The 26,624-nt window shown below is 43.0% G+C and overlaps 1 protein-coding gene across 1 annotated transcript in view; it reads left to right on the top strand.

The window, feature by feature from the left end:
* Positions 1-25,815, top strand: part of LOC115386771 (E3 ubiquitin-protein ligase rnf213-alpha-like) — a 56,364-nt gene extending 30,549 nt beyond the window's left edge. Inside the window, 27 exon segments of the mRNA XM_030089241.1 lie at positions 43-163; positions 294-394; positions 619-801; positions 930-1,096; positions 1,186-1,288; positions 1,395-1,509; positions 1,618-1,819; positions 1,945-2,138; positions 2,246-2,368; positions 2,461-2,571; positions 11,423-11,665; positions 11,750-11,825; positions 11,931-11,965; positions 12,067-12,167; positions 12,261-12,417; positions 12,530-12,704; positions 13,107-13,198; positions 13,631-13,882; positions 14,259-14,388; positions 20,752-20,835; positions 20,932-21,112; positions 21,309-21,510; positions 21,618-21,695; positions 21,776-21,973; positions 22,217-22,306; positions 22,395-22,573; positions 24,720-25,815. Of these exon segments, the coding sequence (XP_029945101.1) occupies positions 43-163; positions 294-394; positions 619-801; positions 930-1,096; positions 1,186-1,288; positions 1,395-1,509; positions 1,618-1,819; positions 1,945-2,138; positions 2,246-2,368; positions 2,461-2,571; positions 11,423-11,665; positions 11,750-11,825; positions 11,931-11,965; positions 12,067-12,167; positions 12,261-12,417; positions 12,530-12,704; positions 13,107-13,198; positions 13,631-13,882; positions 14,259-14,388; positions 20,752-20,835; positions 20,932-21,112; positions 21,309-21,510; positions 21,618-21,695; positions 21,776-21,973; positions 22,217-22,306; positions 22,395-22,573; positions 24,720-24,876 (3,850 nt within the window). The 3' untranslated portion in view covers positions 24,877-25,815.
* Positions 25,816-26,624: the final 809 nt, after the last annotated feature.

Below are 26,624 nucleotides of genomic sequence, written 5' to 3'. Positions count from 1 at the left end.
TGTAGAAAGGTAATAAGTATTTGTTGTGTGCTTTGATCACAGAGCAGGATGGAATCGGACTTATTCTCTCTCTCTCTATGTGGAGCACATGTTGCTGGGGATTGAGGAGTTGGAAATGAAGCTGGCACCTATAGTTTTGGAGAGCACACGAAGGCTTGGAAAGGTTTGTCTTGGTTCCTTGTAAACACACAAATTGCCAGACTACCACTAATTAGTTTAAAGCTGCTATTATAATAATATCAAAAATATTCTCTTCTAATAAAACAATGTATTCCCTTTCATCTTCGATTAAGGTACTGGTTGAAAATTCAGATCTGAAAACTCAGCAGTCTTTTGAGGCGGTGATTCATTTGCTCAAAAAGTGCAAAGATGAAGTTGTTCAGCGCATCTTCAGGTAAAAATTCAGCCACAGAGTAATTTTCAATTGATGCTTCGTCTCTCATATGTGACTTCTGCCGCACCAGGTTATTTGTCTTAAAATATCTTTCAATTTATAGAATTTAGCTTCGTATTTTTCACTTTGTGCATGGAGTCCTCATGTTCTCCCTGTGTGTACCTGTTCTAATGGTACTCTGGTTTCTGTCCAATTTTAATTTGCATTGTCTTAATTGTGTTCAGGTTCGGTCTCACACAGTGCCCAGTCTGTATGGGAGACCCCAAAGATCCACTCTGCCTGCCATGTGAACACATCTTCTGTGTGGACTGCATCAAACAGTGGCTGGGACCTGGTCAGATGTACTGTCCCTCCTGCATGCTGCAGGTCAATGATGATTTTCCTTTGGTCCCGACAGAAGAAACAAGGTTGGTAACTGTATGTGTATTTGAGCAGAATAAACTGATCTATGTCTTTTTCATTTGTCATAAAGAGCAAAAGTGATCTATAATCCTCAAAGAACATCTGTTTGACCTGAAACTCTTGCTTTGCTTAGGAAATCAGTCAACCTGCATGCTCAGTTCAGGAAGCGGTGCAATGCTTTCTTCATCGACCTGGTGTCCACGGTGTGTTTCAAAGACAACTCTCCACCCTGCTCACAAGTCATTTTCCATCTGCTGTCCTTTCTGATGACAGAGGCCAGTCCTGTTCCCATTCTTAGAGGTACTGCACACTTCTCTCCCTCTTCATTCACGGGTTTTGTTGTAACAGCTGTGATCTTGATTCCATTCCATTTTTTTATTTTGTTTTAGCAAATCCGAAAATTTTGACAAAGACGCTCTCTCCTTTTGATGACTCTGTGGATAAAAATCCAGTCATCCGATCGGTGGTGCTCAAACTCCTCCTGAAGTACAGGTAAGATGCTGAGGAGACACCATGTGGTTCAAGAGGTGCTTAAGACACTATTCACTTCAATCCTGTTTCTATTTTAATTTAATTCTTTTCTTTTTCTTTTTTTCAGCTTCGATGAAGTTAAAGACTACTTGCAGCAGCATCTTATGAAAGTTGAGCAGAGCAACATCTTAGAAGATACCGACAAACTGGAGCTGTACTGCTTGTACATCAACTGTCTGGAGGTAAACATGCTTTCTGATGCTTTCTGATGCTGCATCTGTCAATTAACAGTGTGTTCCAAACAATGGAGCTTTTTTCAATAATTTTCTTTCACATTTCAATGTCTTTAGGACTCCATGTTTGACAGACTACAGTTCAGATCCGCTGCAGACCAGCAGGAATACCTTCAGGAAGAAAGTCATTTTCTGACTGAGTTCTTGCAGTCACAGTCTCCTGAAGCAGCAACTGTGGAGTTCTTTCAGCAGGTCACCAGAGTCCGGATGGATCTCGATCTGTCTGCAAGTCTCTTTGTGGAAGAAATGAGAGCTCCAGGTTTGTAATTTCATGTCAAAGTTCTGTAGTTTCCTTATATTAAACTTATTTTATTTGATTTTTGTTTTCTCTCAGATTGGATTCCTTGAATAAGATGTTTTTTTTCCCTTTTGTTCTTCAATCAGAGTCCAAGATAGAAAGTCAAAGTGGAACCACAGCCTTCATGACCAGTGTGGTGAACTTGTGCAGACAGAGTGGAAACGACTGGTATCGAGTCTATTTGATCCGAAAGATTTGCAGCCAACATGGAGTGGAGTTTGTCCTGAGACTCCTCAAAGTGGAGGAGATGCGCTGGCTCTTCCCTGAAATTCTGCAAAAGGTTCAGTTGTCAACAGTTTGGATTTCAGCATTGATGATAGGATTAAATTATGTTTGTTTTTTGATTATGATGCTTAAGGTAAATAAAATCTTTTTGCCGTCACCCAGAATGAAGAGGCTTTCCATGTTGACCAGTATCTTGTTTGTGGGGAAGATTACAAAACAATCAGAGATGCTGTTGGAAAGGGATTCATGGAAGGAAAAACAGATGAACTGGATGAGGCTTGTGAGGTAAAGTGACGCCTTTTGTTTCTTGTAATGCAGCATCAGCTCAGGATTTTAATTGAATATATGTTTTCATGATCATTGTTTTTCTTACAAAGGGTTGCGGATGCTCACCACAGTGGAAAACAGTTTACCTTTTGTTGGCACTCTACAGAGAAGTCACCACTCTCTACAGGGACACTAATACCAGCTTCCATCCTAAACCTGAGGTCGGTGATTAACTTAAGTCCCCATGAGCCATGTGAATATAGATTCAAGGAACTTTATTGTCATCACAGCTAACATTTCCATGTTAATGGTATAAAGTTAGGACTCAGGTCCCGGTATAAAAAGCCTGAAGATAAAAGAGCAAAATACAAGAAGAGCAAATAAATATCAACAACAAATAATCTAAATGTAAACTGTTAAATAGTTGCCTTAAATTTGCTTTTCTAGATCCTAAAAGCGCATGTGAATTCCACAAAGTGATGGTGTGTGTTAAGTGAGGAGAGAGGGAGGGAGGTGGGAGTCTACAGAGCACGGCTTGAGTTCAGCAGTCTTGCAGCTCCAGGAAAGAAGCTCTTTCTGAGCCTGACGGTCTTACTCTTTTTTTTTAACCTGTCCGGTTCAGCATGGAAGCAGCAGAATGTCGATCGGGCTGCTGTTATGTGCACGACAGATTTACTCTTCCAAGAGGAGCTTATAAATACAAAGCTTCTCTTGTTAACATGCTTTCTAAATGTATTACCTCCGCCAGGAGGTTATGTAATCATGTCGGTTTGTTGGTTGGTTGGTTGGTTGGTTTGTTAGCAACATAATGGAAAAAGTAACGGACGGATTGCAATGAAACTTCGTGGTAAGGTGGGTCTTGGGCTAACTTAGAATCCATTAAATTTTGGTGATGATCCGGATCACTGTCTGGATCCAGGAATTTTTTAAAGGATTCTTTATCATTGAGAGGTAGGGCAGTCTTTGACATAGTTGGGCAGGCCCGCCAACAGGTGGGGACAAATGCCTGGTTCACACAGGATGTGCCGCGCACGGAGGTGGAAGCGCCGAGCACCCAGTTTCAGATCGGCGCCCCTGTTAACCTATCTGACGGTTCATACAGGAGACACGGAACAGCACCGCGGATTGCGAGCGCTCTGCTCCTCTCTATTTTCTCCGCGAGCCACGCTCTGTGGACTTGTAAAGCTGGACACAGCAGATCGCACCAGACAGGAAGTTGGGAATGGAAAATACGAGAGAATCCGGTCAATTTGCAAATTAAAATGACGTAAAATAACATAAATTATGTTGCTTTTCGGTTTTCCTTTTCAGATAAACACACACACACACACACACACAGGGAGAGAGGGCGAGAGAGAGAGGCGCCGCAGCGCTCTGCTCCGATCACACCCCCGATCACAATGTTGTTTTATTATATATGGTGTTCTTATTGTTGTTGGTCACTAATTTGAGCTGTGGCGGAGGTCTGCACTCTCTGACTGCCAATTTCTAGTTTTATTTATTTTGAGTACTGCTACATGATATTGCTGGACCTGACAGGGGGACAGAAAGACATGTAAAGAGACAGAAAGTGGAAGAAACAAACTTGTGAACAGACAAAAAAAAAAAAAAAAAAAAAAAAAGAGTGAAGAGAAGGAAGAGAGTGCAACGATTTGATGGTTTTTTTTTAATTAATATCGACACTCCAGGCGAGCAGCTACTGCACCTGCAAAAAGATATGACAGAGGGGGCATCCTGCAGACTTTTGTTAGAGAATATAGATGGTAGTAAACTAGCGCGTGCAAACTGAGAATCCAGGTATGAAATTACACAAGAGCATCAGGAGGCCTACTACAGATCAGCGTTAGTCTAACACAGTGTTTCTCAAACTTTTCAAACCAAGTACCACCTCAGAAAAAATTAGGCTTTCCAAGCAGTGGCGTATTTACCTAGCACTGGGCCCTCATGCAGAATTCTTATATGTGCCCCCAATGCCAGAAATTACACATTTTTCAGACAAAAAAAAAACAAAAAAAACTCTCAGATGAAGGTAAAAAAAAACGCCCATAAAAGTCAAATATCTGTCAGTCATTGGAAATGGTCTTGTGTGGAAAAAAAGAGAAGAAAAAAGGAAAGAGGACAAGCATTACAGCTCAGCTTCCTAACTATGTGGTGACGGCGCACCAGAACAAGAGATTAGAAGCTCTTGATCATTTAAATACACAACAACTCTGCCTGTCTCTGCTTATCTTACAGCTGCACCTTCCTGGCTTTTCTCTCTGTAAATTCGTCTGTCAGGGTCCGGGCGGCATGAGGCTGAGCCAGTGTCTGCCACTGAGAATCTAGGTCTCTTGAGTACAGGAACGACTTGTGATACAGCTTAACTGCTACTAAGTAAATAAAATGTGCGGAAACGCTCGTTCAGTTCTTCTTTCTTACTGAAAAAACGCTGCATCGCATCATTGAACATATTACCACGTCCTGCCGGCTTTTTCTCACAACATGCAGAGACAACCTGCACTTCAGGGGCCCTTCTTCTTCTGTGGTGTCTGTGTAAAATAAGGCTGACCATGCAAACAGCACACCTAGTGGCATGAAGTGCAAATGCAGCTATGGCCCCATTAGGTAGGTTCCCGACGTGTCAGTGTAAATTATACGGGGGATTTCAAGTTGTGTCGCTGATATCCGCCGTCTGTCGGGGCCCCCTACCAGCAACTAACCGGTGAGTACTCGGAAAGGGCCCCATGCGGGGGATTTTCGACACGCTGTCGTTGCAGCGTCTAGTGTAGCGCCTTTAATTTGTCATTGAAACTGACTGATATCAGCCGTCCCTCGCGGCCCCCCTTCAGCTCGGGTCCCTACCTGGGAGGGCCCCTCGACGTCATGGGCCCTCATGCAACTGCGTGCCTTGTGTTATGCTAGTGACGCGTCTGTTTCCAAGTACCACCATTATGACCAAAGTAAAAAAAAAAAACGTTTTTCAAATGAAGACAACACACTGGAAGCAGGTATATTTCTAATAGTCTTGGTCTTTATGTTTTTTTTTTTAATCCAATTTCAAACACACAACAGTTACTCAGATAGAACACAAAAGGGGGATACACATACACATAGTCAAAACAAAAAGTACAAATTAGCACTGCAATATGTCAGCCAGCATAAGACAGAAACAAAACAGTCAGCGTGAAGGGAATCCCTTAAGCAAGTAAGATGATTTCGATGGGCCTATAAATGTCAAATACAGGTTCCAGGTGGAATAAAAAGCATCAGATGAGGAAGTGAACATACAAGTAATGAATTCACTAGGAATACATTCCATTACAAGATTTTGCCAAGTTCTCTTGGTAGGAGCCGAGTCTTTGATCCAAAAACACAAAATATTTTTCCTGGCAGCAAAAGTCAACAAATTAAACAGTCGTTTGTGCTGCTTAGAATGAATACGAGGGTCCGGAAGGCCGAGTAGAAGATGTTTGGGATCCAGGGGTATTATGGTATTAAATATAAAAGACAAGTCTTTCACCACACCAGACCAATAATTCTGCATTTTGACACAGGACCACACGCGATGGAAATAGTCACCAACCTCAGATTTGCATTTCCAACACAGTGGAGAAAAATTTGAGTCCATCAGATTTGCATTTCCAACACAGTGGAGAAAAATTTGAGTCCATCTTATGTTTAAGAACAGGTGTTATGTGTATACGATGCAAGATCCTAAATTGAATTGACTTAGTTCGATTACAGATGGATATTTTGGAAGCTTTTTCCCAAACATCATACCAAACCTCTGGATCAATTAATATTCCCATATCCTTTTCCCAATCTAGTTTTACAGACATGGAGACTGGGGGAGTAGTAGAGACTATCGTTTTATAAAATATTGAAATTGACTTTTTACCACTGTGGGAGCAGAGTAAGTTTTCCACCACAGATAAGTCATTTATTAATTTTGTGCCACTGGTGATAAAATGTCTGAGTTGTAAATATCTAAAAAAATCTGTTTTCTGAAGGCCAAATTTTTGCTGTAGCTGAACAAATGGTAACACTTCTTGGTTTACAAACAGGTCACCTAGTTTTGTGACCCTCTTGTTTACCCAAAGTTTAAATCCGTCATCTTTACAGCCGGGAAGGAAGTCAGGATTATCTACAATTGGAACCAGAGAGGACGTAATATTACTGCGACCTTCCAACTTACAAATCATTTTCCAAGCTTTAACAGTATTTATGGAAATTGGGTTGGAACACAGTTCTTTAACTGATTGTTTTACAAAAAGAAGGTTCCAGAGAGGGCAGGTGCACTGAGCGGATTCAATATCTAACCACACTGAAGTGGCATCATTCTTACACCAGTGCATGATCGTGTATAAATGTACAGCTAGCTGGTAATGTCTGAAGTTGGGCACATCAAGGTCCCCATCAGAACCAGGTCTTTGGAGTTTAGACAATTTCAGCCTTGGTTTTCTCTTGCTCCAGATAAAAGAACTCAGCCATCCCTCAAGCAACTTAATAACCTTATTTGTCAGTAAAAGTGGTATCATCCGGATAGGATACAGTAATCTAGGTAGAATAAACATTTTCACCAGAGAGACCCTGCCAAGCCAAGACAAAGGCAGAGTTCCCCACCGATCTAAATCTGCTTTTATGGCATCCAGAAGAGGCGGATAATTGGCTTTATACAAAAGTTCAAAAGAAGGGGTTATAGAAATACCTAGATAAACAAATCCTGAAGGAGACCAGCGGAAAGGAAATGAAGAAGGTAATGTAGGAACAGATACTAAGGATCCAAGTGGCATCGCCTCTGACTTGGAGAAGTTAATTCTATAGCCAGAAAATTCACTAAACAAAGAAATAACACGAGTGAGAGTCAAAATGGACGATTGAGGATCGGACAGAAAAATTAGCACATCGTCCGCATAAAGAGAAATTTTGTGTTCTTTATCATTCACGGATATGCCAGTTATTGATTTGTTCTGTCTAATTACTTGGGCTAGTGGCTCAATAGCCAGATCAAAGAGCAGAGGACTCAAAGGGTCGCCCTGCCGGTTGCCTCTGAAAAGGGAAAAACAATCAGATTTAAAACCATTCGTAATGACAAATGCAGTGGGAGAGTTGTAGAGAATTTGAATCCACTTAAGAAAAGTATCACCGAAGCCAAATCTAGAAAGAACTAAAAATAAATAGGTCCATTCCACGCGGTCAAAAGCTTTTTCTGCGTCGAGAGAAACTACTAAGGCTGGATCATTGGAGCCATGAAGAAGTTGAATAATATTAAGTAGTCGTCGCACATTATCACTCGAGTTTCGGCCCTTAATAAAACCAGTCTGATCATTGTGAATAACATCAGGGAGTACTTTTTCTAACCGTAAGGCAAGTATTTTAGAAAGTAATTTTTGATCTGAATTGAGTAGAGATATTGGTCTATAAGAGGTACACTTTTCTGGGTCTTTTCCTTTTTTAAGAATAAGAGAAATATTAGCTTCCCTCAGAGAGGGAGGAAGTACACCTGGAGTAAATGAATGGTCTAGCATGGCTAGAACGGAGTCTATGACTGTCTCACCAAAAGTTTTATAAAATTCAGATCCAAATCCATCTGGTCCTGGTGCCTTTCCTGATGGCATGATTTCAATGCAAAAAGGGCCTCCTCTCTGGTAATTGGGGCATCCAGCCTCTGTCTCTGGACATCTGTGATGCGTGGAAGTGTGATCTCTGAAAATAAAGTGTGCATAAGATCTAAGGCATTGTGAGGTTGCTCTGATTTGTACAAGTTTGAATAAAAAGCTGCAAATTCGGCATTAATGGATTTTGTATCGAGAAGCCTGGAGCCATCTGAGCCAGTAATAGAAACAATAGTTTGGGCAGCATATCGCCTTTCAACCAGATTTGCAAGATATTTTCCAGGTTTGTCTCCTGATTCATAGAGTTTTTGCTGAGTAAATTTCAAAGAGTATTCTGCTTGTTCTATAAGTAATGTATTCAGAGCTGTTTTTGGAAGCTGAAATTTCAGTGAGTAATTCAGGATCATTTGTGGATATGTATCTCTTCTCCAAATCAGCAAGGCCACACTGAAGATCATTAATATATTCTCTTCTCTGACGCTTCCTGGATGCCACATAGGAGATAATCAGGCCCCTACTGTAGGCCTTACAAGTCTCCCAAAGAATCGAGGGATTTCCTGCCGGTGATTAATTAATGGACAAAAACATTTTCAATTCAGAGGTTAAATAAGAAATAAAACGGTCATCCTTAAGAAGAAAGGTGGGCAATCTCCAAAATTTAGATAGAGCACAGTTACTGGTAAAATTATAGACCATAAAGACTGGAGCATGATCAGAAAGTATAATATTGCCAATTGAGCATGATAGAACTTGAGAAATATTAGTTGAGGGGACAAAAAAGTAGTCCAGTCTGGAGTAACTTTTATGGGGAGCAGAGAAAAATGTGAACTCCAAGTTTGTGGGATGAAAACATCTCCAAACGTCAACGTAACCTATATCTTTGCACAAAGAAGAGAGCATTTTGGCTTGTTTGGAGACAAATAAGTTTTTATGAGCTGAGAGTCTATCAATAGAGGGGTCAAGAATACAATTAAAATCGCCCCCTACAAAAAAATGGTCTGAGGTTAAATTGGCAAAATTTGAAAAAACCTTTGAAATAAAGTCAGGAGAATACCCAGGAGGGCAATACAGATTTAAAAATGAAACAGTCTGACCAAAAAGTGTCCCTGAAACCCTGACAAAACGTCCTAAAGGATCTTTAAAAGAATCTGTAGCTATGAAAGGGATTTTTTTATTAACTAAAATAGCCACCCCCCTGGCATAAGATGAGTATGAAGAAGCAAAAACTTGACCAGCCCACCCCTTACAAAGTTTGGAGAAGTCCTTGCTCATAGTATGAGTTTCCTGAAGGAATGCAACAGAAATCTCCTCCCTCTTCAAAAAGGAATAAATCGCTGCTCTTTTGGCAGATTTTTGTAAACCTCTCACGTTCCACGAACATATTTTAATTTTCACTTTAGAGCCAACCATAAACAACAGTCAGTAGAAGTATAGGCGCTGACATAGCAGATAAAATATGCAAATAAATGTGGACCAAAAATGTATTCAAGAAATGGATGAAAAGAATAAGCAATATCCCCCATCTGAGCAACAAAGAACAAGTGTGAAAACCACATAACATTAGAACAAAAACGTAACAGAGCAAAGAAAATAAAAGGGTCATTCCCTAAAAAAGAAGGGACACCATTCTCATATCCTACTGTTATCAAATAGTGTATTACTGTACAACTAAACAATTTGCATTTGCACCACTTGGCTTCATCAATGAAGATATTTTTAGTCAATCAAAATGCAACATAATAACCACGGGCATAAAAAACGGAGGCATGTACCGGTACTTTTATGAGTCAGTCAGGGAGTTCAAGAAGGCTTCGACCTCCTCCGGACAACTGCACCTCTTCTTAGCACCGTCGTGGGAGATTTGCAGAGTAGCTGGGTAATACAGTCCGTAGGTTATTCCTCGGTCCCGTAGTTTGCGTTTAACGGCATCAAACGCCTTGCGTTTCTTCGCCAAATCCGCGGAGAAGTCATTAAAGAAAAAAAGTCGGGATCCGTTGAAAACCAGAGCGTTGTTATTGCCGGCCCGGCGAGCCGCCTCCATTACTCGTTGTTTATCCTGGAAAGCGTGGAAGCGTAAGAGCAGCGGCCGGGGTTTGTTGCCAATAGGTGATTTTGGTCCAGGGATCCGATGCGCTCTCTCCAGCGGGATGCGCCCAGTATCCGCTGGTAGCTTTAAAAACTGTGGCAACCACGACTCAAAAAACGTCACCGGCTGACTCGACTCAGTTCCTTCAGCTAGTCCCAAGAGGCGAATATTCAAACGCCTGCTGTAGTTTTCAGCCATATCCGCCTTTTCCGACAAGACACTGACCTGCTTCTCGAGTTGTCCGATTCTTGTTTCATACGCCAGAATGGAGTCTTCAGAGGCTACCATCCGAGCCTGCGCCTGGTCAAGACGTGAGTTGGCGGACTTAATATCCTCCGCATTCTGGCGCACAGTTTCGGTCAGAGGTCCGAGCTTCTCGTCAATAACTTTAGTGATGTTAGCGGTCATTAGCTCAAACGCCTTGGCCATAGCAGGATCGAGGTCCGCCGTAGCATCATTAGCATCGGGGCTAGCGGGCCCATCGCCATCTTGGTGCGAGTCACTGTCAGCCGAAGGTGCGACGTTTTTGTCCTTTACCCTCCGAGGTTTCCCCATGCTGTCAAAAGATTGTGGCCAAAATGTTTCTAGGGACATAGCCCGTGTTGTCCACCTAAATATCAGAGAATAACTCAGGAGATTGTCAGGATATTAGAAGAAATAAAGCCAAGTGGCACGGAGCCTCTACCGAAACGCTGTTTTCACTTCGCCGCCATCACGTGACCCCCTGGTCTTTATGTTTTTGTTTATTGTTTGTTATGGTTTGGGAAGTTGTGATACCCTGACACTCAGGGTATGCAGCTGGAGTGCTGGGGGGCCCACTGGCCTGGGGCGGGTACTTGCCTGTGGAGGCCGGTTCTCCTGGGTACAGTCCTCTGCCTGAGTGGGTGGATTCGGCTTTTGGGCTCTTGGCTGCCGGGGGTCCCCTCCGGGGCCTTCTTCCTATTCCTATTTTCCTTTATACCTAATAACTCCTCGTGGAAGAGTAAATCTGTTGGGCACTTTACAACAGCCAGACCTCCATTCTGCTGCATTGATGCTGGACAGGACAGGTTAAAAAAGCAAAAAAAAACACACACCCTTGTAACCACACTCATTCAGTAGAATATTGGTTGGCGCTTCTTTCTGTGACTGAAACACATCAGCATTGGGACTATGTAACGCTACAGTCATGTATTGACAGTAGGTGACTGGAGGGCATGATGGCACTCTTGTTCACTCAGATTTTGGAGCAGGTGCAGACAGGGTGGAGCAGTCAGAACCAATGTAGAAGCCACTAGCCAATCAATGCCCTGAAATGGCACTGCTGGAGCTGCATACAGACTGGGAGAGCTCACAGTAACTTAAATCAGTCTTGATCATGCCAATAACATATTTTAATGTATGTACCGACAGCAAGTGGACGCCCTGCAGACTTACATCCAGACATCAAAAATCCTTGCCAGCAATGAAGCAAAGACCTTTGCTCAGTGTCTGGTGACCAACCAACTCGGGCCGCTGGTTCTTCCTCCTGGAGCCTCCAGTGCTGACTGTGTGTCGGTGGACTTAACTGTCCACTTGGCTGCTGTCCTGGTCTGTGCAAACCAGGGGATCTTAGGTCCTCTGCTGCAGCTTGCAAAAACACCGGCCAACATGCAGGTATGTGTTCTACCTGCTTTCAGTGATGACGATTAGGATGTTATTTAATAAAGTGAAATTGAATTTCTCGTTCTGTTGCTTTAGGGAGCCTTCTTGCCCACAATGCCAGAAGACATGTTGGCAGTGGCTCACCAGGCTTTAGGACCACTGCAGTGGTACAGTGAGTATTCAACACATTAAACTTATGCATCTCGACTTTATTATTTATATGTTTTGAAGCAAGTAGCACAGTTACACATGAAATGTTTCTTTATTGTTACCACAGAGTGCCAAAATGGTCACCCATGTACCATTGGCGAGGTATGTTCTGTCTTATTCATGAATAATTATATGGGTTTTAATAAGTTTGAGGTGTTCTTCCTTTAGTTTACATTTTCTTGCTTTCTTCTGCCTTTTCCTAGTGTGGACAGCCTTGGGAAACAAGCGCTTGCTTTGATTGTGGCGTTCCGATTGGAGGACGCAACCACAAGGCTTTGCAAGGATTTCAACGAGTGAATGTGCAGTAAGTGATCCAAAAAATGAAGATGAAATATAACCTTTCAACAATTAGTCTATATTTGCAGTTTCCACCAATTTGTCCAATGTTTTCTGACAGAGGTGACCGCACTCAGACAGGCCACATCCTTGGTGACCCCAGACGCAGACAGAATCCAGACATGCTGGACACCAAGAGCATTTCACCTGTTCCTTTCACCATTATCCGCATGATCACTCACATGGCAATGCTGCTTGGGGCCTACAGTCACCCACAGGTAGTTTCATTACACCAAGTCATGGTTTCCGGTGTCTTATTCATACTTATTAATACTATAGAGTCATTCAGAAGTGGGGGTATTCAGTCAAGTGCTGTTTCTATGATTCCAGTCTATCTCTGCTATCATCAAGCCTCCAGTCGGTGACGCTGGAGCGTTCCTGCTCGCACACCTGAGGGAAGACATGAAACATCTCATCAGGTCTCTGGGTAAAGGAACTGATGATACGATCAGTGTTGTTCACCTGCTCATCAACAGCCTACTGGAACCCCAACAGCAGCAAAAATGTAAGAAATAAAATCTATACTGCTGCTGTATCTTTTTTTTGTTTTGTTTTTGAAGAAAGGGAATCCTTCCAAAACAAAAGTAAACTTTATCTGACCTCATCTTGCTGTTTTTTCTGCCTCTGGGCCATATTCTAACCCTTCAGTATTTTATGTTTGCTTCAGTTCAACAGTGATTTCGTTTTGGAATGCAATTTATGTTCAATTATTTATAATGAACTTACGTTCAGTGATTCCTTCTAACAATGAATCTAGGGTTTGAATTATCTCATTTTTTACCTTTGTGAGAATAGACAAACATTTTTTCTAGCACTGCTCAGATCATTCTGTTTATCATATGTTAAGCTCCAAGTATACACTGTTTTTCTTTCACTGCTAAACACAAACTTGGTTTTCTTTTCACAGGGCCTGTTCCTTACAATGATGTCCTGTCCACCAAAGAGGCTAGAAATGGGTGGGAGGTGGAAATGAGCAGCACCATCGCCCCACACCTAAAGGTAAAAAAAGCTTTTATGGAGCAAATAAACCAGTTTACTACGATCTAGGTGCTGAACGTTGACAGAGTAGTTTGTGCTGTTGGTTCAAATCAAGAAGGTTGTGATTTTAAATCTAATTAGTTTGAATCCAACATTGTGTAGAGTTTGCTTGTTTGTGCTTGAGTTTTCTCCCACAGAGAAAAACATGCATGGTTAATTGGCGACACTAAATTACCCCAAACTGTTAATATAGTGAGTGATCGTCTGATGGATCAGTGCCCTCACTCTAAAGTAACAGGGATTGGCTCCAGCGTCCCAAAACCCTGAACAGGATAAATTGATATTGGGAATGGATGGACTTCAATAAATTAAATGACATTATTGAAAGTAGTGGCTAGTGCTTTTGCCTCATAGCAGGAAGGCCGTGGTTTAAGTTCTGATTCTGTCCCACAGCGCTTGGACCGACAGCTAAAGGAAGCAAATGCATTTATTCGGGCAGACTCCCGCATTTCTGCCAATTCAGTCATGAAGCTAATATTTGGCGATCCTCGTCAGTTCTTGGCCTCACTCCCCCCAAACTCTGTGATCCACGGGTCTGCTGTGTGGACCTGCAGAGAGAAAGTGTCTCTGCTGAGCCTCACCCACATCGTTGAGCAGAATGATGGCAAAGACAGGCTGCCTGTACTCTGGATGTTCCTGCATACGGTAAGAAAACTACAGCTGAAATCCTCCTGTAAAGAAGAGACAGAATGTTTGAGAAGTTATTGGTAAGACACTCTGCTTCAAAAATGTTCATATCTCTTTCGACACAAAGCAAAATGGGTTTGCTCTTTTATGTGTTTTTTCAAGAGGAATATTTTCAGCTTGAAATTAGGTTAAAATGACTTGCAAACCTCAACAACTGTATGACATTAATTGTTCTGTGTGTACCATGTAGCTCTGAAATAACTACACTAATGTGTTGATATGACAAGATGAGCATCATTATGCAACCATTCTCATAAAATCTTGATTTTTTTGTCATGCATTACCAATTCATGAACATTAACCAAGTAATTTTATGTACTGGTGGTATTTTCAGGAAGCTGAGGTACGACTGGTGAAACACCTTCCTGATGTCCTCGCACTCCAGAGGGATCTGGTTAAGAAGTTTCAAAACACCGAAGTGACGTTTAACTCCATTGAAGAATTTCTTGGCAGTCACAAAGCAGGTATTGTACTTGCGCTGTCAGCTCAAGGCTTTGAATTGGTGTGATCAATGATCACACACACACACACACACACTCAAATAAGCATTCTGAATAATTTCTAATCAATCTCTGTAGGAAATTCTATTAGCCAAGGTTTGTTCCTAGATGAGCCAGGAATTTGACAGTGATTTATTCTCAAGCAAATCTATTACTCTATTTTTCACTCTTAAAATAACATGAAACAGCAAGCACTAACAGAAAAGAAAATTTCACTCAATTGGAATTAGGTTAAACAATGCTATCAATATAAACATTCAATACAGTGAACATTTAAAACAATAATAAGAGTGATTTTGCAAAGGCAGAGTCCTTGATGTAGTGATGCACGGGCTGTTTTTAACCTGTGGCCCCTATGGGTAACCCACGGTTTAGGGTGGGTTCGGGTCAAGAAATGCGCCTTTTTTTTGAGGAGCATGTTGGGGCGGGCCATGAAGAATTAAATATGTCAGAAATGTATGTGATGTGACACAGTCCACATGTGTTTTGTGGACTTGGAGAAGGCGTTCGACCACGTCCCTCGTGGTGTCTTGTCGGGGGTGCTCCGGGAATACGGAGTCCGGGGCCCCTTGTTAAGGGCCGTCCGGTCTCTGTATGACCGTAGTAGGAGTCTGGTCCACATTGCCGGCAGTAAGTCGGACCTGTTCCCGGTGCATGTTGGACTCCAGCAGGGCTGCCCGGTTCTGTTTATAATCTTTATGAACAGAATTTCTAGGGGCATCCAGGGGCCGGAGGGGGTCTGGTTCGGGAATCACAGGATTTCATCTCTGCTTTTTGCAGATGATGACGTCCTGTTGGCTTCATCGAACCCAGACCTACAGCATGCACTGGGGCGGTTCGTAGCCGAGTGTGAAGCGACAGGGATGAGGATCAGCATCTCCAAATCCGAGGCCATGGTCCTCGACTGGAGGAAGGTGGCTTGCCCTCTCCAGGTTGGTGGAGAGACTCTGGCCCAAGTGGAGGAGTTTAAGTATCTTGGGGTCTTGTTCACGAGTGAGGGAATGATGGAGCGTGAGATTGACAGGTGGATCGGTGCAGCGGCTGCAGTGATGCGGTCGTTGTATCGGTCCTTTGTGGTGAAGAGGGAGCTGAGCCGAAAGACGAAGCTCTCGATTTACCGGTCAATCTACGTTCCCACCCTCATCTATGGTCATGAACTTTGGGTCATGACTGAAAGGACAAGATCCCGGATACAAGCAGCTGAAATGAGCTTCCTCCGTAGGGTGGCTGGGCGCTCCCTTAGAGATAGGGTGAGGAGCTCAGTCACCAGGGAGGAGCTCGGAGTAGAGCCGCTATTCCTCCACATCGAGAGGGACCAGCTGAGGTGGCTCGGGCATCTCTTCAGGATGCCTCCTGGACGCCTCCCTAGGGAGGTGTTCCGGGCATGTCCCACTGGGAGGAGACCCCGGGGAAGACCCAGGACACGCTGGAGAGACTATGTCTCTCGGCTGGCCTGGGAACACCTTGGGATCCTCCCAGAGGAGCTGGAGGAAGTGTCTGGGGACAGGGAAGTTTGGGCATCCCTGCTGAGACTGCTGCCCCCGCCACCCGGACCCTGATAAGCGGTAGAAAATGGATGGATGGAAGGATGTATGTGATATTGCCTTCTTGTTTCATCTGCTATTAGATCTAATAACGAGAATTTGGCACTCAGAGAGTGCAGACCTCTGCCACAGCTCAAATCAGTCACCAACAACAATAAGAACACTATATAATATAAAACATTTTATTTCTCCCCGACACAAACAATGTATGGGAGAAAGCTGTTTGTTGCATGTTCATATCTCAATGTGTTGCCTCACAGTGACCGATACTCCGGAATCCCCCTATTTTTGTCTGTTCTGGATCCTGGTATCCGGAATACTTCCGTGATCTGGAAAAGCAGCTGATATCTGTTAGAGTCATTGAAGAACTTACACTGTAATTTTTTGCTAAGCCCCCTTGTCATTTATTGTTGAGTTATGCCCAACTATGTCAAAGACTAGGGATGTGCACAGCTAATCGTTTAATCGTTTAACTGCCTACTCATTTCTGAAACGTTTAGTATTTTACTAGTTGGCTAAACGCTGCATGGCCCGTCCATGCTTCACATGTCCGCATAGGTGTACGTTGTGCGTTGGTCACCACGCTGCACCGCTCCACAACTCTCCCCCCGTCTGACACCACATACAGGCACCACACCACTCCGCACGGCTCCCCGCCCATCCGACGGGGGAAACGCACTGGACGCGAAAGCGCCGCGCACTGAGTTTCTGATCGCCTCCCATGTTAACCTACGTGACTACCCGCACACAACGCGCAGGGGAGCGGGGCGTGCGACGCGTCTCGCACTCTGCAGCGTGCCCGCTCCGCTTCGTTCTATTTTTCACGCGAGCCGCGAGCGCTGCGAGCACCATTTGTTATGTTTAAAATGTTCTTTAAATGTGAAAACCGAGAGCAGACAGATCCAGTCGAGTACAGTCGATGTGTGACCAGTGCGGAGAGCGCAGGCAGCAGATACGCCTCCAATACGAACAGCCAGGCGCCTGTGCAGAGACGTTCGCAGCGTGCGCGGCGCTTCCGCATCCAGTGCATTCCTGGCACGACACCGCATATGGGTATTAAATTGCAGGTTTTCTTGCTCATAGACTAGTCGACTAGTCGCAAATAAAATTTGCGACTAGTCGGCGGGGAAATTAGTCGAAATTCCCCTTCCTATCAAAGACTGCCCTATCTCTCAATGATGAAGAATCCTTCAAAAAATTCCTGGATCCAGACAGTGATCTGAATCATCACCAAAATGTAATGAATTCTAAGTTCGCCCAAGACCCACCTTTCCACAAAGTTTCATTGCAATCCGTCCATAACCTTTTCCCTAATGTTGCTAACAAACCAACCAACCAACCAACAAACCAACAAACCGACGTGATTACATAGCCTCCTTGGCGGAGGTAATAATCATGGCTGGTGGTAAATTTTTAAGGGGGAGCATTTCTTCATTCTTCAATTTTCAGTGCGTTTTTTACCAGATAGCGATGGGCAACCTTAAATTCTCTCCAAGCTGCAGCCATCAAACTACACTGGTTGGTTTAATTTCATTTCATTTATTTATATAGTGAACAAGTTATTGGTAGAATTGCTACCTCCACCTCGCGACTTTTGCAGTTCCACCAACTGTTTATCTGCTTTTATTGCAGATAATGTGTGGAACATGAAGTGCATACATTGTTGGTATATCATAATTTATTTTTAGAGTTTACTTTGCTCTTTTTATCCATTTCTTGTGTCATACTTCAAGAAACAGCACAGTTGTAAATCTCCCACACACTGTGATTCAGGAATGTAAAACCTGGTGGAACAGTAAAGCTGCGTTCACACTGCCAAATGATTTTCGCGTTTTTGCGTCCAAATATAATTGAAAAAAATGGGGAACGCGCGTTCAACCGGCAACGAAACTCGCTGCGCTTTCGCGAGGTGTCAGACGCGTTTTCGCGGCGCGTCAGGGCATTCTGGCGTTGACGGCGTGATTTTGCGGCCGACGCTGAAGTTGGGAAATCTGAACTTTTGACGCGTCGCGTTTTTGAGGCAAACTAATCAGAGAGCCTCTCTATGGTGACGTAGGTCAGGGAGCGGGGACCGGTGAAAGCGACTCTGGCACAGCTCCTGAAGCGAACGGTGAAACTCACCAAACTCCGACCGTCTGTGGATAATGTCGTGCACCCAGGCACAGCGTACTGTCCGCCGACGGCGTCGTTGTCTGGCTTTATTAAGCAAATACCACTCGCTCAACAGGGTCAGCCACGATGCTAAGCTAACGCAGTTAAAGGCCGGAAGTCCCGCCTTCCCACCACAGACGCGTCACGTTGTTCAGCGTCGGACTTAAAAGTTGACGCGTGTTCAACTTCTCGGATTTTTGCGTTTTTTGACGCAAAATCGCGTTCGGTGTGAACGCATCTTAAAGTTGCAATGAGTCAGTCAGCAGACAGTACCGTGAAATCCAACAAGCCATATAGGAGAAAGACCAGCTTGACAGACTGGATAGCATTCAGGTATACGTGATGAACACACGTACTGAGTTCTTATTGCTTTTCAAAGCTGTGAGCGGAGAGCTGGAAGGTGACGGGGATCCAATCATTCACCTAGTCATCTTTTGGTTTGGCAGAGATGTCCAGCCACCCATCCATCATCTATCACTTATCCAGGGCTGGTTGCAGCCAAGAGACATTGTCCCTCCAGCATGTCCTACATCTTCCCTGGGGCCTCCTCCCAGCGAGGCCCGAAATACCACTCCAAGGAGACGAGCCACCAGTTAATTGGGAAACTAGTTAGTCCGAAGCACCGGCTCCGCTCCTGTTTCCAGACATACCTCCTCTGACCTCCTCTGCTAGTGAGCTGCTGTGTGCAGGTGACTGGAGCATGCTGTAGAAAACGGAAACTCTGAGATGTCAGACAGTCACATGAAGGCAGCGTTGGCAGCTCAGACTCAGACACACAGGTGACACATGAAGGCAGCGTCGGCAACTTGCACATGCAAACGACTCGTAGACAGCTGTGAACCAGTTCTCACTGTTCAAATGACCGACTCGTTCTCAAACATCACACCACCACTCCAATTGCCGATTTCATTATTTTGTCACTTCCCCACACTGGTCAAGCTATGTGCACACACCACGTCTCTTAAAGGGGCCACACATGCTCTAATAAGACAGGCCATTTGACGTCCCTTTGTTAGTTCAGACACCCAAGGTCTTTGGCTTTGCTCCCAGACTGGAAATGAGAAAAATTGCTGCCCCCCTTTCTTTTCCAAATTGGTTGTATAAACATTTAATAACACAGCAAGTTTGCACCATGTTTTTAACTTGTTAAAAGAGAAAAAGAGCACAGAGACACTGTGTGAAAGAAGCCATTGTAAACAATGTGTCAGTTTCCTGCAAATCCCAAAATGCACTGTGGTGTGACATCTCCCTTTTGAGCCCTGTTGTTTTGGCCGAGGGTGTGAAACACTGCTTATTGAAGTTGTTCAGGTCATTTGTAAGTCATAGAATAACTGGCAACATGCTGGTTGGAGACCTTCCTGAAAAGCAGTGATTTGTTTTAACCTTGTAGGAAGTACTAGTGTATTCTCTAGGAGTGCAACAGATCAAGAAACTCATGATTCGGATCGGATCATTTTTCGAATCAACAAAAAAAAAAAAAAGCAGAAATCACTTTTTACTCCGTTTATTTTGTTAAACAATTAAAGGCATATCTTCCTGAAAAAAAGGTGAGTGCCTGTGTGAGTCTCGTACAAGGGGCATGCCTGTTGCACAGGGCGTCTCATCCCCAGTCCGCTCTGATGCACTGAGCTGTTATAGTTCCATAGCTTTCACTGGACGTTCACCTGTCTGCAGTGAGCTCAACACAGGATACCTGGGATAATTCACCCACGGTTTCTACCATTTCCTGCTCATGAAGTCTTGGTACGATTGCACCGAAGTGGGAGCTCAACAGGACTTCATAGCAAGGCTCAGTAACGTTCAGCATGTATTTGAACCCCTTATTTTGCACAGTGGAGTACGAAATCATACCTGCTGCAATAAACACCCAGATGTCTTCTGTAACAGATTTAGCCCAGTCAGCAGTAAAGAGCTGCATACATGCCGCAGTATCGAGCGGCTGCTGAACAGCACCGGGGTGATGTTGCTTTAAATAGGTGAACTTGCTAGATCTAGTATTGAATGAGGAAGTGCAGGGCGGCTGTGGGCCGGAGGGTAAATGCACACTGCTCTCTCAAGGCACCGCTCACCAATCACACTGTCAGTCAGCTGTGTGAGCGACAGAGCAGAGCTCATCCTGCTACATATATATGAGCTTCATGTTCACATGGGAAAAACAAAGGTTTATTTCCTCTTCAATGCTGGGAGCAGCGAAGTGTTCTGATTGTACAGGGGGTGAACGTGACCGAGTTAGGTCTATTGGAAGTAAACAAAATATGTTACTGGCGAGTTTTTTTCTCTTTCCTTCTTAATTAACTTTGGTGCTACAGCTTTAGAAATGTCCGCATTGTTATGCAGCTGTACATCTGATCTTCTCATTATATCCATTTCTTCTAAGGCTCCCGTTAAATAAATCTTCTCCATACGAGTCGTACTGCTGATCTCCATCTTGGAAGATTATCTCCTCACAACGGACCATCATACACAGGACGATCAGAATAAAGTCATGTTCAGTTTACATATAATTCTGCTCTTGTAGGCAAATCAACCAGCTGGTTTTTTAGAGCGGAATTTAGAGCGGAATTAACTTTTATTCGATTTTTAAGAGGAATAAAACATCCTGTGTAAACTTACTAAATGTGTTTGTGTGCAGTTTCTCTGAAAGCCTGGTACAAGAAACACATCCGAATCTTCCTGACAACCTGGAACCAGCTCAGAGTTTCTCTGGAAACCAACGGTAAATACACACACTATCCAGCCAGACTTCCTCCTTTTCTGTTACACTCATGTTGTACAACTCCTTCGTTTGACACTGGATTAAAATGGTGTTCAGGTGAGATTAAGATCCCAGCTGAGTTCTGCCAGAAGGACCTGGACTTCAAAAGTGACTTCAGGGTGCTGCTACCGCAAAGACGAGGCCCAGGCCTCTGCTCCACAGCTCTCGTCAGCTACCTGATTGCATTGCACAACGACCTGATCTACTGTGTTGACAAGAACACTGGAGAAGAAACCAGGTGGGGGAGCTCTTGCCTCATTATTGTAACTTTGCAATGCATGAGCACAGTGTGTGACTTACTCACATAAATTCAGATTGTATTCAAAGATAATAAAAATTATTAAAACATGAAATTAAATGTCACAATCCTGGAAGATATATATCCTCAAACACACGAACGATTTTGTGTTTGTGTGTTTTTATGCCTCTCCCAGCTACAAAGTGAGCCCTGCAGATCTGACTGACCTGCATGTGATTCATTATGAGATGGAAAGAGACGTGATGCCACTGATTCTGGCCAACACCCAGTACAGCATCGAGAGGGGTCAGGAAACCATCCATGAGTACAACTTGCCCAAAATCCAACAGCAGATCATTTCCCGCTTCCTGCAGGGCAAACCTCTCATCACTCTAAACGTGAGCACAATGAAAAGCACAACTAAGGCACTCGTTGCTTTGCCTGAACATTTGGAGAAAAAATGTGAAGACACTATTTCGCTCATGCTCATGTCTTTGTACCACAGGGAATTCCAACGCTGGTCAACAGACATGATCGCAACTATGAGATCATCCTTAAGGATGTAAAAACCAAAATCAGACAAGTACGTTTTGATGCAAAGAAAAGTCAGATCCTTATCACCCGGGTTCATGTTGCTGAAGATATTCCTCTTCACACCAACAGGAACCTCTTCAGGCTCTCACCCTGGTTGCTGTGGCTGGAGATCTGCGCTCCTACAGTGATGTGTGTGAGGCCTTGCGCACGCTGGAAGTGGCCCTCGGTTTCCTCGCAATGACTGGGGGAGAGCCGCACATGCAGCTGTCTTGCTACCTGGAGGAGGTTCTGCAGATGGGAAACCAGATGGCTCAGCACGTCCTCAAGGTTGACCTATCTGAGATACTGGTTATATTATCTTACTGCAAGTTTGCTCGTTTCCACAGAACAACCAGAACGTTTTCTAACGTATTTACAAAAATATTCTGTGCTACTTTTGTGTCATCTGACATATGTGCTATCATGTTGAAATCTGAGTTTTTTTTAATTTTAATCAACAAGGACTTAATTAGTTTATGTGCTGGACACACATTAAAAGAATAGTGTTTTTGCTTCATTTTTGCCCCGCAGGCATTGAGTGTGTGTTGTCTGAAGCACTGTGTGGCACTGTGGCAGCTGCTGGCCTCGCTCAAATCAGAAAATATGCTCCAGCTCAAAAAGGTAGGAATGGCACAGTGATTGGTTATCACAGTTGGAACTATATATGTAACGTCTTTATGCTGATTCAAGATATTTCTGTCTTTCTCAGGATCCATTTCCAGATTCAAAAGAGTACAAAAAGCCTCTTGGTGAAGAAGAACGCAGGCTGTTGGCAGGCTTTTTCTCAAAGAACAGAGCTGACGTTTTCCTTCTGGAGATGCATGAATTCCTGGTGCTCGTGCTGAAAAATCCAAAGGCACCTGAAACCTACAGGCCTGGAGACTGGAGGTAAAATGAGTGCTTCAAATATATTAATGGTTTGATCAGATTATGCAGTTAAACCTGAGACAAAGGAATTGTAGAAACTAGCGCCGCCAAGAGATTTTAAAAGATCCAGAGATAAATTATAAATTCCTCATCCTGAGTGGTAACCATTGACAGTATGGACGAAGCATGTGGCTCCAAAAAAACAAAGAAAGAAGCTCACCCGGAAGTGTCAAAAACCTGCAATATCACAGTCCAACAGGGCATGGCTCCATAAAGGCTGTGACTCCAGAGACTAAAACTTATATCAATAAAACTGGATATGCTGAGTTTCTACAGCTCAGAGTAGTTTTTTTTTTTCATTGCATTTCATGGTCCGGAAGGGAAATCAGGTGATTCATCTGAAAATATATCAACATTAAATGTTTTATAGAGCGTTAAAGTTTTCATAATGAGGGGGCGTGGCTACTTGATTGACAGGTCTGCTCTGGAATGATTGACAGATCCTTCCAGCTGCTTTCAGGAGGTTTACATTAAGGAGCTGACATTAACATTAAGTTCCCCTACAATTATTTTCCACAGTTACTCAATTTGTTGGCTTGTCTTAATTAGTTGTAGGTACACTGTAATCATGAACACTTCCTGGATTAACTGCTCTAAAAGACCCTCAAAGGATTCTGTTATCCAGTTATTTCTGTAAGTACATCTTTGCATTTACAGAGTATTAGCAGTAAATGTGATATGTAGTGTTACTCAAAACTTTGTCATTTCTTCTGAGGCGTGGTGACCTGAACATGAAGTTTAACCAAGTTTAAATGAGCAACAGGTTTTGTTTTCCTGGCTCTCATTGGGTTCTGCCTCATTTTGGAGCCAGGTTGCTTTGTCCCTCTTTTATCCATCCTCAGCCTCAGGCTCAGGGCTTCTCTTGCTAACCACAGCCGATCCCGGGGTAAACTCTGCCGCTGGCCGTGCCTGGGGGCCAGGGAGAACAACTGCAAGTGACTGGGGGGAAAGCACCGTTAGCGCCGGCCGGCCTTGCTGGGTGGCCGGGGAGAAGCACCTCTTGCGGCTGCTGGCAGGGCCTAGAGGTGGCCCAGCGGGTGGTTCTCTCCATGAACCCTCAAGCCTGTGAATCTCCAAAGAGAGCCAGGATACTGCGCGCTAGTTAGATAGATATAAACTTTATTAAACCTGAGGGAAATTCAAGTGTTCAGTATCTTACATAAATAAATACTGAAAAGACAAGACAGGCAGATCCAGCATTAAATACCACTGGGTTAAAAATATACAGTACATAAAACGGAAATATACGAGACATACTCGTATATACATAAAGAAAGAGAATAACGTCTGGTTTAAAACATCCATGCACTATCTGTCTACCCCCGACCCGGTCTGGACGGCGGCATGGTACTGCTGGCGGATGTGAAGAACACTTTCCCAGCGTTGCTTGTGGACCTGTGTCCTTCAGTCCATGGACAACGTGAGCGCGGTAATGGACTGTTAGGCTGGTCCTGGTCAAACACATGAACGCTGTAAACAGTTATTATTGACAAGTTAATGATATGCAAACACTATGGAACCAGTTTACAGCAGACCATCACATTATCACACAACACCACAGTCCTGGGCTCAGTCAGCCTCACCCCTTGTTTCTCTCAAGCCCCGCCCCCTCGCTGTCCTTTTTTGTCTGGCTCCAAAAACCCAACATGTCCGCCTCCAAGCTGGCTTCATTTTCAGATATTAGAAACAGGAAACGGATGATGTCACGAATGCTCTGTCCATCTTATACACTCACTGGCGGTAGACTGTTAAAGTTTGGACTGAGCAAGTCGTAGCATATATTTTTCATTTTAGATCTCAGAAGCAGTGGATGTTGTTCTTTCCCAACTTCAAAGTCACATTTCTTGTGCTCAAGAAAATCTAATATCTGCTCATGTAGCTCACTATTTTTGGAGGCGATGGTGTTGTCAAAATGTTGTTTTGTGAAAATTATCTTGATTTGATTTGAAAAATCAGTCCCATTTTAAACTGAAAACGGTAATTATGAGCTCCAAACATAATTCTAACTACATAGTAATCAATTACAAAAACATTACTGTTACTGAAATATTGTTTTTATAAACCAGCGTTCCATTTTTAAAAACCATTTGTGTTTTATCTCCTAAAGCATGAAAGAAACCTTGGTGGCTTACATGGAGCGCAAAGACATGGATGTTCCTCCAGAAGTGGAAGAGCATTTCCCAGAGGAGATCAGCCTGGCACATTACGTGGAAGCCTGGAAGTTCATTGTGGACTTCAAGAACGAGCGTGGACATCGACAATGAAGATCCCATTAGTTGTTTTGCTTCTTGTGGATTAAAATCAATCACTTAATGTGAAGTTTATGGCCTGAAGTAACAGTCCTGACAATCCGTATTTCTATATGTTCATGAAGAAGAGACGTGTCTTTTCACTGAATAGCTTTCAATCCTGTAAAAAGCAATGTGAACTTTTCTGTGGTGTTTCAGATCTTGCTTTGTGTTATTTGTATTTCTTAATCATCATGCGCAAAGTTTCTTCATAGTACATAAACTAAACAAAACACACTTCACTCAGGTAAAAAATGGTGTGTATATCTTGATCGAACTGCATCTTAATTTAACTTTACTTGCCTTAATACATCAGGTAGTTTTTGTCAAGCAGGTGTTTCACTGTTGCCAAGCCATGTGCAACTGTTGTTGCCTTTTACATTCATCACTTAGCTGTCTTTCATTCCATCTTTTTCATTTGATGTTATTTTGATAAGTGATTGAGTTCTTCTATGGATAATTTTTCAATTATAAAGTGTCTTCAGTAAAGTGTAAATCCATTCACTGCTCTATTTTTGCGATCTAAATTTTCAAGAGCCTGAAGACTGGAGGGATCACCAGTTAATTACTTCTTGTTTACTCTCTACATCACTGCCAACATGCAGCAAAGGATGTATATGATGCAGTGTTCAGGAGATGTCTGAGATTAATCAGATTGATATGTAAATAAGGAGAAGACAAGAAAACTTCCAAAGTACAGTCCTAAATAATGTATGAGAAATGTGAAATTCTTACCAAGTGAACTCCTGGAATGTGCTGCACACACTTTCTTGGTCTGTGCTTAAAACACACTGCTTTGGTTTTCTGTCAGTGCAACCACAATACATGAAATATTGCATGTAATGGGCACACAACTGCAACAGATGAATGAAATAGAAAATATGAAATGTTTGAAATAAATTTTCAGTAAATGTGCACTTCTGCAGGTGTCTGTATTTATGTCAATTAAATGCTGAAATAGTCAAAACCACACCGAACTACAGGTATTTACTCAATCTCCCCTTATTTATTGCTTCCCTGTTAAGATTTTATTTTCCAGTGTAACCAAACGAAGCATCAAGTTTAGTTTCAACCTTGAGTGTGGGGGATGTGGGTTCGAATCTTGTATATCAGTGTAATCACTGGCAAGTTGCAATGACTTATCTTGTTGACCCAGTAAAAAAAAAAAAGCCAAATAAACACTGACTGCAGATTTGTGTTTGACTGTGACAAAGTGAAACAGCACCCTCTTTATTCAGTCTCTGTTGTGATGGCCAGTGGAAACAGTACAGACTGAAATGGTGAAGTGTTTAATCTCCACTTAAGACTGTGAAAATATTCAGTTGAAGACTTTGTAACATAATATTTGTGACAAAGTAATCAATATAGTCTCCTTGTAGATGGCTGTAAAAACATCAGTCCTGCAGCAGCCATGCACACCGCCAGTAAAGATTTAGACCTGGTTTGAAAATATTCAGTACGATAGTACCTGGAAAAAAGTCTAAAAAACCTTTATGAGACTTCTCACAAGGTGATGATGGTATAATATATCCTGAATGGTGTTTCCTGTTGAATGCTTCATGGCTCCATTACAGATCAGTGATGGCCCAGAGGTTACACTATTGAGCGAGAGAGAAGCCATCGATGCAGATATTGACCTTAATACTGATAATAAATCTCCCATGTGAGTTTCTTTTACCGATGGTTCCACTTTGTATTCAACAGTTACTTATGTAGCATTAAAA

Source organism: Salarias fasciatus, chromosome 4 (genome assembly GCF_902148845.1).
Source record: "Salarias fasciatus chromosome 4, fSalaFa1.1, whole genome shotgun sequence".
NCBI classification, from domain to species: Eukaryota; Metazoa; Chordata; class Actinopteri; order Blenniiformes; family Blenniidae; genus Salarias; species Salarias fasciatus.
The sequence above is the reverse complement of the archived record's forward strand: the minus strand, read 5'-3'. Positions and strand labels throughout refer to the sequence as shown.